The sequence below is a fragment of the Mus caroli genome, unplaced genomic scaffold (assembly GCF_978045245.1).
Source record: "Mus caroli unplaced genomic scaffold, Mus_caroli_1 scaffold_1, whole genome shotgun sequence".
NCBI classification, from domain to species: Eukaryota; Metazoa; Chordata; class Mammalia; order Rodentia; family Muridae; genus Mus; species Mus caroli.
This window is the reverse complement of record NW_028227256.1, coordinates 131,823,874-131,835,092: the sequence shown is the minus strand read 5'-3', so window position 1 is coordinate 131,835,092 and position 11,219 is coordinate 131,823,874. Positions and strand designations below refer to the sequence as shown.

The 11,219-nt window shown below is 52.2% G+C and overlaps 1 protein-coding gene across 2 annotated transcripts; it reads left to right on the top strand.

Annotated features, from left to right (window-relative positions):
• Positions 1 to 1,241: 1,241 nt before the first annotated feature.
• Elf3 (E74 like ETS transcription factor 3) lies at positions 1,242 to 6,113 on the top strand. Of its 2 annotated transcripts, none has more exons than XM_021171464.3 (9): positions 1,242 to 1,392; positions 1,928 to 2,094; positions 2,455 to 2,676; positions 2,807 to 2,902; positions 3,090 to 3,209; positions 3,357 to 3,446; positions 3,590 to 3,706; positions 4,565 to 4,760; positions 5,303 to 6,113. In XM_021171464.3, the coding sequence occupies exons 2-9, from the start codon at positions 1,935 to 1,937 to the stop codon at positions 5,415 to 5,417; spliced, it is 1,116 nt and encodes a 371-aa protein (XP_021027123.1). In that variant the 5' UTR covers positions 1,242 to 1,392; positions 1,928 to 1,934; the 3' UTR covers positions 5,418 to 6,113. The 2 variants fall into 2 exon arrangements, with proteins under 2 accessions (XP_021027123.1, XP_021027116.1); XM_021171457.3 differs by having other exon boundaries at positions 1,243 to 1,392; positions 2,395 to 2,676.
• Positions 6,114 to 11,219: the final 5,106 nt, after the last annotated feature.

Genomic DNA, 11,219 nt, shown 5'->3' with positions numbered 1-11,219 from the left:
AAAAGGTTTCTGGTGTTGGTCTGGGTAGTTACGCTTTAACCCATCTCTAGAGCCTGTCTCTTGAGTTTGAGGCCAGCCTGGTATATGTAGCTAGACAAAGTTTCAAAAATGAACAGAGTCCTGGGACTAGAACCCACTTGTAGAATGCTTGCCTAAGAAGCTCTGGGTTCAACTTCCTGCATCTCCGGAGGGATTTTGTTCTGTATTTTTAGTTTTTCAAGACAGTTTCTCTGTGTAGCCCTGGGCTGTCCTGGAACTCACTCTGTAGATAAGGCTGGCCTCAAACTCAGAAATCCTTCTACCTCTACTTCCGGAGTGCTGGGATTAAAGATGTGCGCTGCCCCCCTCCACCCCAATTTGTTTTTGTTTTTTAAGGGCCCCGGTAAACAGTAAATTAACATGTGCATCCTGTTTGTCTTTGTAATGACTCAAATGTTGGGCTTCTGACCACTAGAGGGCAGCAGGCAGATACTAATGGACTGGGTGAAGAGAAGGGTAATCAAGAGCAGCCCAGACTTACGGATAAACCAAACAGCACCTCCAGCCGACCCTAGGCGAGGAAAGCGCCACAGGCACCAAGGGAAGACTTGAAGTAGTGCCTGATCTCTACCGCTTCAGCAACCATGGCGTTTGGGTGGGCTCCAGACAGACAAAGTGCCAGCAAATGGTCCCTGTAGCTGACTAGACAGACTATCAGACCAAAACCACCACTGGACCGTGAATGTTGCCCAGTGTGTTGCCTAGCCGCTTTCAGAATCCCAGCTTCTGGGTGTTGTGGAGGAAACCCCTTAGCCTCGGTAACTTTCACCAGGCCCTTCTTGTCTCTAGACCTCTAGAGAGTTGGAAGCATCAGTCTTGACCCAGCCACCGGTTCAGATTCCTTGCCTTGCTTTCTCCTCCCCAGTTCAGCCCTGGCCAGGCCCCTAGGAAGAATTTCCAAGGCCAGAGGGCAGCCTAAGGCACAGATGCCCACTCCTGCAGTGTTCCCGCCACCTGCCCAGTTCAGTACCCAGGACCCAACCCCAGAGGGTGCGGAATGACAGATTCTGACAATCATTAAACCAGCCAGGCCTGATTTCCCAGCACCGCCTGCTAGGATCTGGGCCAAGTGGCACGGAATATGCAAATCACCTGGGACAGGGAGCCCAGTCTGAAGGCCAGGAAATCCCCAGCATCCAATGAGCCACCAGCTCAGGTTACAACCGGGGACGCACGCCGAAGACCTGGAGGGAAGGAGCTCCTGCTTTGCTCTATTTAGAGCGGGTGGGGGCAGCGCTCTGGCCACACTCATCACTGCTACCTGTGGAGCCTTCGACCGCCTAGATTTCTTCCCTTCCTGTGGCCTCAGAAGCCTGCTCACCCGCCTGACACACCGAACCCTGACACACCTCGGTACGGTCACATTCCCTAACTCTGGCTCCAGGACTGGTCCAGTGGATTTACAGTTCTGAACTTAATCACTCTGGCTTGGAGGTTCCTAGCTGGAGTGTTGGGGCTACTGTGGGTGTATTCTGGGACTGGTCAGAGACCAGATCGGTGTCTTGGAGGGACAGGGTGGCTTCTTTGGTTCAAGAGCCCAGGTGATTTGTGGAGAGAGCCCCAGAAGAATTTGTATCATGGTCCCACCCGCTTTGAGATTATTTTTATTTTTCGGAGCGGAATTTCCCAGTTTGGCGCCAGCTGGCCTGACCCCCCTTCTAGGCTCAAGAGAGCATCCAACCTCAGCTTCCCCAAGTAGTTGGTTCTTGGTGGTGGTGGTGGTGGTGGGTGGGTGTGGTGGAGGGTGGTGGTGGGGGGTGTTGAAGAGAGAATGTCTACAGCAACACTGAACTTCCTGCCTCTCGGCTGTTGCTGCCCAGGCTTTGCCAGACAGAAATGGAAGTGTACCCTGACCTGTACCCTCACCACCTTGTCTCCTCTTCCCAAGGGGCCTCATGGCTGCCACCTGTGAGATCAGCAACGTTTTTAGTAACTATTTCAACGCCATGTACAGCTCAGAAGACCCCACCCTGGCTCCTGCTCCTCCGACTACCTTTGGCACTGAAGACTTGGTGTTGACTCTGAACAACCAACAGATGTCACTGGAAGGTCCAGGTGAGTGCTGTGTAAAATCTTTGAGGCTCTTAGATAAATGGACAGGGAGGAAGGGTATCCTGGAGTTAGGGGCTGGGGAGGATTTATTCATTCATATATTTGTGTAGTACTGGGGAAAGAACCCAAACAAGACCTTATTTATGCTAAACTGTGTTCCTAGCCCCGAGAAGACCGTAGTGGCTGAGGTGGTGGGAATATAAGAACTGTGGTGACAGAGTAAGGGAGGATGAACTCAAGACTAGCCATGTTGTGATTGTGAATATTTATCTGTCCCTCTCCACCCCTCCTCGGGTTGTGTAGGACCTCAGACAAGATCCCAAAGGGACAGGACTGATCCTCTGGCTGTACTCCACCTTGCAGAGAAGGCAAGCTGGACTAGCGAGCGGCCCCAGTTCTGGTCGAAGACCCAGGTTCTGGAGTGGATCAGCTACCAAGTGGAGAAGAACAAGTATGACGCCAGCTCTATCGACTTCTCCCGCTGCGACATGGACGGAGCCACCCTCTGCAGCTGTGCGCTGGAGGAGCTGAGGCTAGTCTTTGGACCTCTGGGAGACCAGCTCTATGCCCAGCTTCGGGACCTCAGTAAGTCTAGGCTGGGAGCCACAGGGCCTAGAGAGTGAACGAGGTGGCTGGGACTTGGGCAGGAGGGTGCAGCCATCGAGCCCCTGCCGGAACCATGGTCCGTGACGCTCTCCCTCCCTGCCTCCTCCAGCCTCCAGCTCTTCTGATGAACTCAGCTGGATCATCGAGCTGCTGGAGAAGGATGGCATGGCCTTCCAAGAGAGCCTAGGCGACTCGGGCTCCTTTGGTGAGAACCCATTTTCTCCCTTTTTCCTCCCTAGCTTGTCTTGTCCCATCTGTAACTCCTTCAGAGTGCTAGAGATATTCTCTCCCAACTTGAAAATAAGTCCATAGTCATTTCTGTGGTCCCTGGAGGGTCGTGCCTGTCCTTGCTGGTATCCTGGGCCTTTCTAAGCTCTAACTTCTTTTCTCAGATCAGGGAAGCCCTTTTGCCCAGGAACTCCTGGATGATGGCCGCCAGGCCAGTCCCTACTACTGCAGTACCTACGGCCCTGGAGCGCCCTCCCCCGGCAGCTCTGATGTCTCCACTGCAAGTAAGTCCTGCCCTTGCCACAGCCTGCCTTCTCCAAGTTCCCTAGAGTGCATCTAGTTCTTAGAATATTCATTCAGTATCTGAAGTCTGGGTAGGCAGTGACTGGGTAGACTGGCCCTGGCATTCAAGTGGTGTTCTTCACCCCTAGGTACCGCTACTCCCCAGAGTTCCCATGCCTCTGACTCCGGTGGAAGTGATGTGGACCTGGACCTCACCGAGAGCAAGGTCTTCCCTAGAGGTGAGTTGAGGGCTGTTCTTGGGGGTCCTGTCCATGGGGTTCAGCCAATCCCCTCTGCCCTATGGCTACAGTTTCTGTAGCAAGGCTCCCTGTTGACACCCTGCCCTTACCTTCTCTTGACCTTCCAACCCCCTTCCCATTAGATGACTTTCCAGACTATAAGAAGGGGGAACCCAAGCACGGGAAGAGGAAACGGGGGCGTCCCAGAAAGCTGAGCAAGGAATACTGGGACTGTCTGGAGGGCAAGAAGAGCAAGCACGGTAAGCTCTAAGGGCTGCCAGGCCTGTGGGCAGAGGGATACCATTCCTTCAGCTTCTGCTGGCCTCTCACAGCCGCTGGAACTTATTGCATTGATGGGGCTCCATGGCATTCGTTACTGCCTCTTTGCAGAGGCCTGCTTGGGCTTAGAGAAGAAGGGAATTGAGGGTCCTAGGAGAGGCCATGGAGAGAGTCCAGGCTTACCACACTCTTCCTCTTTAACTATCCCTGTACTTGGCCCCTGTCTTGCCTGATGGAACTTTCCAGTGGGGAGGAGGCAGCTGGTGGGTGCTCAGAGCCAGGCAGGCAGGGGTGGCTGCGACTCCAGGCACAGCCTGCTGAAAGAGCCTCGGGCCTTGTGTGCTCCAGCTGCTCTGAACCACCTGGAGGTCACCCCAAAGGTCTTGCCTGCCGCCTCTTCCATACACACAGACCTGCACGTATGCACTCCTGGCCTGCTTTCCTTCTTGTCCCGAGGGGACTGTTAATTCCGGGAAGCTGTTTCTTGGTCCCTCAGGCTATAGGCAGCTCTCTGACCCCATGTGTGCCAAGTTCTCACCACCATTGGTCCCCACCGAACCATGAGCCCCCTCACAAAGAAGCGTGTCCCTGTCACTGTCCATCTTAACCAGATGTTTGATCCTTATCTGGTGAGAGAATCGAGCGCTCTGTGTAGTCGGCCTAGCGCACTGCATTTTGGGGCAGGAAAGGAAGCAGCCACTATAGCAATCACTAAGAGGACATTTCGTATGCTCCCATATGCCTTGCAAGGCTCTTAGCCTCGTTGGGATAGGGGAGGCCAGGTCGCCTAGAGGAGAGGGGCACCCCAGACTGATAACTGAGGATATCTTCCCCTGTAGCTCCCAGAGGTACTCACCTGTGGGAGTTCATCCGAGACATCCTTATCCACCCCGAGCTCAACGAAGGCCTCATGAAGTGGGAGAACCGGCATGAGGGTGTGTTCAAGTTTCTTCGCTCAGAGGCCGTGGCCCAACTCTGGGGCCAGAAGAAGAAGAACAGCAATATGACCTATGAGAAGCTGAGCCGGGCCATGAGGTGAGTGTGAGCGTCAGGGACCTCTGCATGGGCTCTACTGGCTTCTGCTAGGTTTCACGGGACAGGCCTGAGGCGCGTACGGATAGGTCAAGGACAGTGTTGTGGCCCTGTGTCGTTGGTTACGTGAAGCATGAAGAAAGAGCTAGGCAGAGATCGTGAGCACACTTAGCTTTAGCTAACATTTCTGTGTTTCCTGCAGACTTGTTCTAAGAAAGACACTTGAGAGAAAATAGAAATTGACAGCTCAGCTCCCTTGTCTCTGGGCCACAAAGGTGAACTAGCTCAGCATCTCTAACGTCCCCTCTCCCTCTGTTCACGGGCCTTTATGAAAAGCCCCAGGACATAGCCAGAAGGCACAGAGAAGTAAATGTAGAAGCAGGTGCTCTGGCCATAATTACAGATCACCGCGGCCACAACAGGTGAGGCGAGGGAACACTCAGGCAGAGAGGGCCAGCTCAGCACACTGGGGCTGGGAACCAATGCAAACCTCAGTCCATAGCATGCCTCTTGCCTACACCTCTGATCACCTCCTTCCCATGCAGGTATTACTACAAACGGGAGATCCTGGAACGGGTGGATGGCCGGCGGCTCGTCTACAAGTTTGGCAAGAACTCTAGTGGCTGGAAGGAAGAAGAGGTTGGAGAGAGTCGGAATTAAGGGTCGGGGCTGGACCCAGGACCTGACTCAGGCATGAACTCCAAAACTGAAGCCTTCCTGGAAGGACAGGCAGGCCTGACGGCCCCCTTAACATGGATGTGTTCCCTGTGTTGCTGTAGAGAGGAAGAACCTGTTGGGTGTGTCCTCAGCAGTCTCCTGAAGTGCAGCCTTTGGCCTCTCTCCTCGCCCTCTTGGAATTACAAGCCCCGGGGTTTGAACCAACTTGTTCGATAACTCTCCAGCTGTGACTCCAGTTCCCTCCCGTCCCAACATGGACTGCAAATGAGACCCACCTGCAGATGCCTGGCCTCAGCCAACGAGGCTGGGGAGACTGTGGCAGGAGACTGCAGGGACGGAGGGGACAGGGTTGTGTCCTTGGTACTTCCTGGACTGCCTTCCACCTCTCTGCTCAGTACTCAGGCTCCACAGACAGGGGTCGGATCATCCCTAATTTATGTGCTATAAATATTCCGGGTGTATATAGAGAGCTATTTTTTCTAAAGCATTTCCCGCTCCCTGCTCTTCTCCACTGAATGCTGGTGGCCAGACTGAATTTTTTTTAGGGCCCCTAACTGGACCAGCGAGAAGTAGGGTGATTCCAGGACCCCCTCCTCCCCCAGAGGGGTCTCCTGGATCCCCTTTCCTGTGAATGGAGGCTGAAACCCTCCAATAAAGTGCCTTCTGGGCTTTTTCTAACCTTGGCCTGAGCTCTCTGTGTACTGAAATTTGGGACTCTGCATTGGATAAGGCATGGAGACGGGCGGGAGAAGACGTGTAAGCATGAAGAAAGATTGGGGGGGGGGGCTGGGTGTTGATGTATGCAGCTGGAGGGTTGGCAGGTGGTTGAGAAAAGAGAAAAAAAAATAGGTGTAGACAGCTGACAACTGAAGAAGGACCCATGACTTCATCCTAGCGAGGATGTGGGCTTAGAAACAGGACCAGGGCCATCCTGTTGCTACCAACCATGTGCTCAGTGAGTGACCTTGGCCAAATCCATCTTCTTCAGGGCTGCTGCTTCCTCTTGTACAACAAGAGTTTGGGTCTGATGTCCTCCAAGAAGTCTAGAGTTGCAAGTCCCGCCTTGCCAATAGATGCTTTTGCACTCTGGCCAATTTGGCTGCACGCTAAAGATCTGTAACCTGAAGCCTAGCGTCTTGACTGACATGAAAGCACAGATAGGATCTTGTAACTGGGGGTGGGGGTGGGGAGGAAGCAAAACAAAAATGGAGGTGAGTGCTTGAAGAGAGGGAGTGGGAGCTGCCAATGTTTGACAGCCAAGTCCTCAGCCAGGCTCAGCTCCATTCTGCCTCATGCTATCCCCTCCCAAGAAGGGCGATTATCCCAGCGTAGACACAGAGAGCCCATAGGTGTTCCACAGAGTGAAGGGCCCTGCTCCTCACCCTGTGCTTGGGAGTTTCTAAGCAGGTTTTTGGTTGTTCTTACTTGGAAACAGGGAGACAGGATTTCACAGTATAGACCAGACTGGCCTCGAGTTTAGAGACCCCGAGACCTGTCTGCACCCCCATACCCCCAGTACTGGGATGAAAGGCATGCACAACACCACCTGGATCCCTCTGTCTTTGTCTCTCTCCCTCTCCTATATATAATTTTTTTTCTTTAACATTTCAAGAAAGAAAATGTTTTGTTGGGTGTTTTCAAAAAGAAAATCTTTAGCCGGGCGTGGTGGCGCACGTCTTTAATCCCAGCACTCGGGAGGCAGAGGCAGGCGGATTTCTGAGTTCAAGACCAGCCTGGTCTACAAAGTGAGTTCCAGGACAGCCAGGGCTATACAGAAAAACAGAGAAACCCTGTCTCGAAAAACCAAAAAAAAAAAAAAAAAAAAAAAAAAAAGAAAAAGAAAATCTTTGATTGAAATATTAAAGGAGAAAATTATACGTTCAAACGTTGAGGTCCTAAGTCACATGGCTGCCGCGGTGGCGTGCCCATTAATTCCAGAACTCAGAAGGTGGGTCTCTGAGTTCTAGGCTAGCCTGGTCTACAGAGTAAATTCCAGGAGAGTCCTAATTTCTTCAGAGTTTCTGCCGTGCTGCTTGTCTCTGGGGCTGGGATCTGAACTGTCCTCGGCCTGAGCTGTGCCGCTGTCAGTCTGCCCATGAGAAGTGCTGTGGGGCAGGCATGGCAGTTCACTTGCCTATAACTCCAGCACTTGGGAAGGAGGAGCAGGGTTGCTAGGCGTTTAGGTGGTTGGTTCGTTTGGTTTGGTGTAGTTTTTTCCAGACAGGGTTTCTCTGTGTAGCCTTGGCTGTCCTGGAACTCCCTCTGTAGACCAGGTTGGCCTTGAACTCACAGAGATCCACCTGCCTCTGCCTCCTGAGTGCTGGGATTAAAGGGGTGTGCCACCACCATCCTACCCACTGTGCATGTGTCCACTTAGCCCTGGAAGCTCCGGTTGGCCAAACAATGACCTCATTTGTATGTGTCATACACTGGTAGTTTCTCTACAGAACCGTCTCAGCAGTTTGTCCTTCCTTAAAGGGGAAACCTCCTCAGGTGGATATCCCTGAGTTTGGGGCCAGCCTGGTCTACAAAGTAAGTTCCTAGACAGCCATACAGTCAAAGCTGTTAAACAGAGAAAGGAGAGCGACAGAGACAGGAAGAGAGGGAGACAGAGACAGGAAGAGAGGGAGACAGAGACAGGAAGAGAGGGAGACAGAAACTCTTGCCTCTGGAGGTCCCCTAATCAAAAGCAGGAGGCTTGAGGGGAAAGGTCATCCTTGCTGTGCTTCCCTTGGTTTTCCCAGCTCCAAAGAGGAGAGCTCTGAGGTGAGTCTCACCCGTGAGGTATGTGTGGAGCTGGAGGGCTGAAAAGCCTGCCAAAACTCCTGCTGGAGCAGCTGCACTCAAGGCCTGAGCAGACCTTTGGCCTGCCCTCCTCAGTTTATGAGGTGGGTCTGTAATCCTGCTATCACAGTGGATCTATCCCATACCCTCCGAGAAGACCAGGTGTCCCATTGCACCGATGGGAGCCGAAGCTCGCCCAAGGTCACTGGTCAGGTGAGAGCGGGACCAGAAACCCAGCATTCCGGCCCCGGCCTGGGGCAGAGTCCTCAGGGGCAACCTTTTATGATTTAGTTTCACTCTATAACCAAACTGGTCTTGAACTCCAGCCATGTTGTACTCCAAGCGTGTCTTGAACGAGCATTGATCCTCCTGCCTCAGCCTTCCAAGTTTGGCATTCTTGGTTGTTTTGCTTTTATCTTTTTGAGAAAGGATCTCACTTTGTAGACCACACAGACGAAACAACCCACAGTTCAATATGAAGCCTGGGCTGGCCTCAAACCTTCTTGTTTTAGCCTCTAAAAGGCTATCAGGCCCCTGGGGAACATCTGTTACCCACAACATTCACCCCAATAGTTCTCTTGCCCTTCTATCCAGACCCCTAAGCTGGCATTTCTTAGTTCTTTGTGGAAGGCAGAAAACTTATCCCAAGTCTCACCAGCCCAGGTCCTCTACCCAGTCCTCTGCCACCTGCCCTGGGTCTCCTAGGGTGTGCCTTGGGTGGGGCTCTTTATATCCTGCCCTGAGCCGGTCACCACTTATCAACTTCTGTGGGATCATGTGTGTTGCTGGGTGGGTCAGAGAGAGGTCAACCCTCCACAGCTTGGGTGTGCCCAATGGGCCAATGGGCCCTGGCGGGGGTGGGGGTGGGGGTGGAGGGAGGTAGGGAGGGGCTGGGCTAGCTGCCCTGCCTGTCTTCTTAGCTACCCTGCCTCTTCTGAATGGCTCCCAGAATCCCACAGCGTCACCTCCCACCATATCTGGGGCATTCTAGATTTGCAGAATGAGAGGTGAAGACAGGGAGGGTTTTGTTTGCCATTAATTTAATGAAAGGATGGCTAGTTCACTGAATATTACTGGGAAGAGATTCTCTCTGTCTCTCTCTCTATGTGTCTCTTTCTTCTTTGTAAGACGGGGATTCTCTGTGTAGACACCCTTTTTCTCTCCTAGCTGTCCTGGAACTCTCTAGCCTCCCGCTCAGAGCTCCGCCTGCCCCTGCCTCCAGAGGGCTGGGATTAAAGGCTTGCACCACCATTACCTGGCTGGAAAAGTGATTTCTCTGTTGACTGCTGTGCTTTGGTTTTAGCCAACACCTTGCACTTTCAATGCTCCCAAAGCTGGAAGCTTTGTAAGGGGCTTTTATTAGTTCGTTGTCCATTTATACATCTGTCCCTTTGTGCCTCTCTGTCCTTACCCAGTTGCGGTATGTCTAAACAAGTGTCCTCATGTCTGCACCTAGCAGACATGAGGGTGCTAAGTAGCTGTCACATTGCCCTGCAATTGTCCCTGACCCAGTAGCCTTTGTCATACAGAATCACAAACACACACTACTCATGTTGCAAAGTCAACACATTCTTACATGCTATAATCACACATACACATATCACACAGTCCACACTAACATACAGACCCACACTCATACAGACAATCCCTCCTCATCTATACTGTATGCACGGCAGGCACTACATACTCACACTCACAGTCTCTAACACACCCTTGTGTGTACTGATACACTGGGGAAAGCCATACAAACACACACACACACACACACACACACACACACAGACTGTTTCCCAAGTTATCGCCCCCCCCCCCCCCACCTGAGGACGTGACGAGCTGGTTAAGGATGTCATTAGGTACACGGGTGATGGTACTGAGGGCCAGAGGTTAGGTCTGGTTAGGTCCATGAGTACGGAAAGGCAGGCTGCTCTTCCTAGTCTGAGGGCTTGAGATGGGGACCAAGAGACCCCTTTACACTCACTGGGATGTATTCCATTGTTCTCTCTTGAGTGATCATTTTTTGTGCTTTGTATTGTTTTGTTTTGAGACAAGCTCTCTCTTCATAGCCCTGACAGTCCTGGAACTCAGTGTGTAGAGCAAGCTGGACTTGAACCCACAGAGGACCACTGCTTCTGCCTCTGGAATGCTGGGACTAAAGGTGTGTGTACTCATGCCGACTCAAGTTCATTTTTGAGTCAATTTAGTACATAGCATATTAGGGGCCCTTATCACACTAGAGGAACTGTATCAATTATAGTGTCCAAAGACACCACTACTGTCTTGCAGTCTTGTCTCACCTTTCTGAGGGAGGAGATGTAGTAGAATCCCATCTGACTAGACAATAGCTTGTCATATATCCTCCCCACTCATCTTTAAGCTTTAACCTCTTTTTCCTTTTTTGGTTTTTTTCGAGACAGGGTTTCTCTGTGTAGCCCTGGTTGCCCTGGAACTCACTCTGTAGACCAGGCTGGCTTCGAACTCAGAAATCCACCTGCCTCTGCCTCCCACGTGCTAAGCTTTAACCTCTTTAGAGAAGTAGCCAAGTAAGATAGAGAGCCTTGGGTAGAGGAGCCCACGGAATCTCTAGTCATCTCCCTATCACTTGCAACGAGTCTGCAGTATAAGGAAACCAGCAAACCAGAGAGTTAGGAGCTAGGGCTTGAACGAGACTTCCAGACTTCCCCACAGCCCCCCAACTGACAGCTTTGATAGGTGCTAAGCAACCCCTAAGCTCAGTGGTGCTCAGTTGTCTCAATTCCACTTATAAAAGATAGGCAGTTTAGGAAGTGGTCTCCTGATAAACAAACACGTCTATCTTGGGGTAGGTTTAAACCAGACTACTCAAGGACCCCAGGTACCACTCGAAGGAGAAGGAGGGAACTCTCGTGATAGCCTCAGGGCGGCTGCTCCTGGGGAATGCCATCTGCTTCTCACCCTACAGCCCCGCTGCAGGTGCTGCTGCTACGTGCAGAACTAGGCTGAGGCGGCTGCGGCAATTAAGCC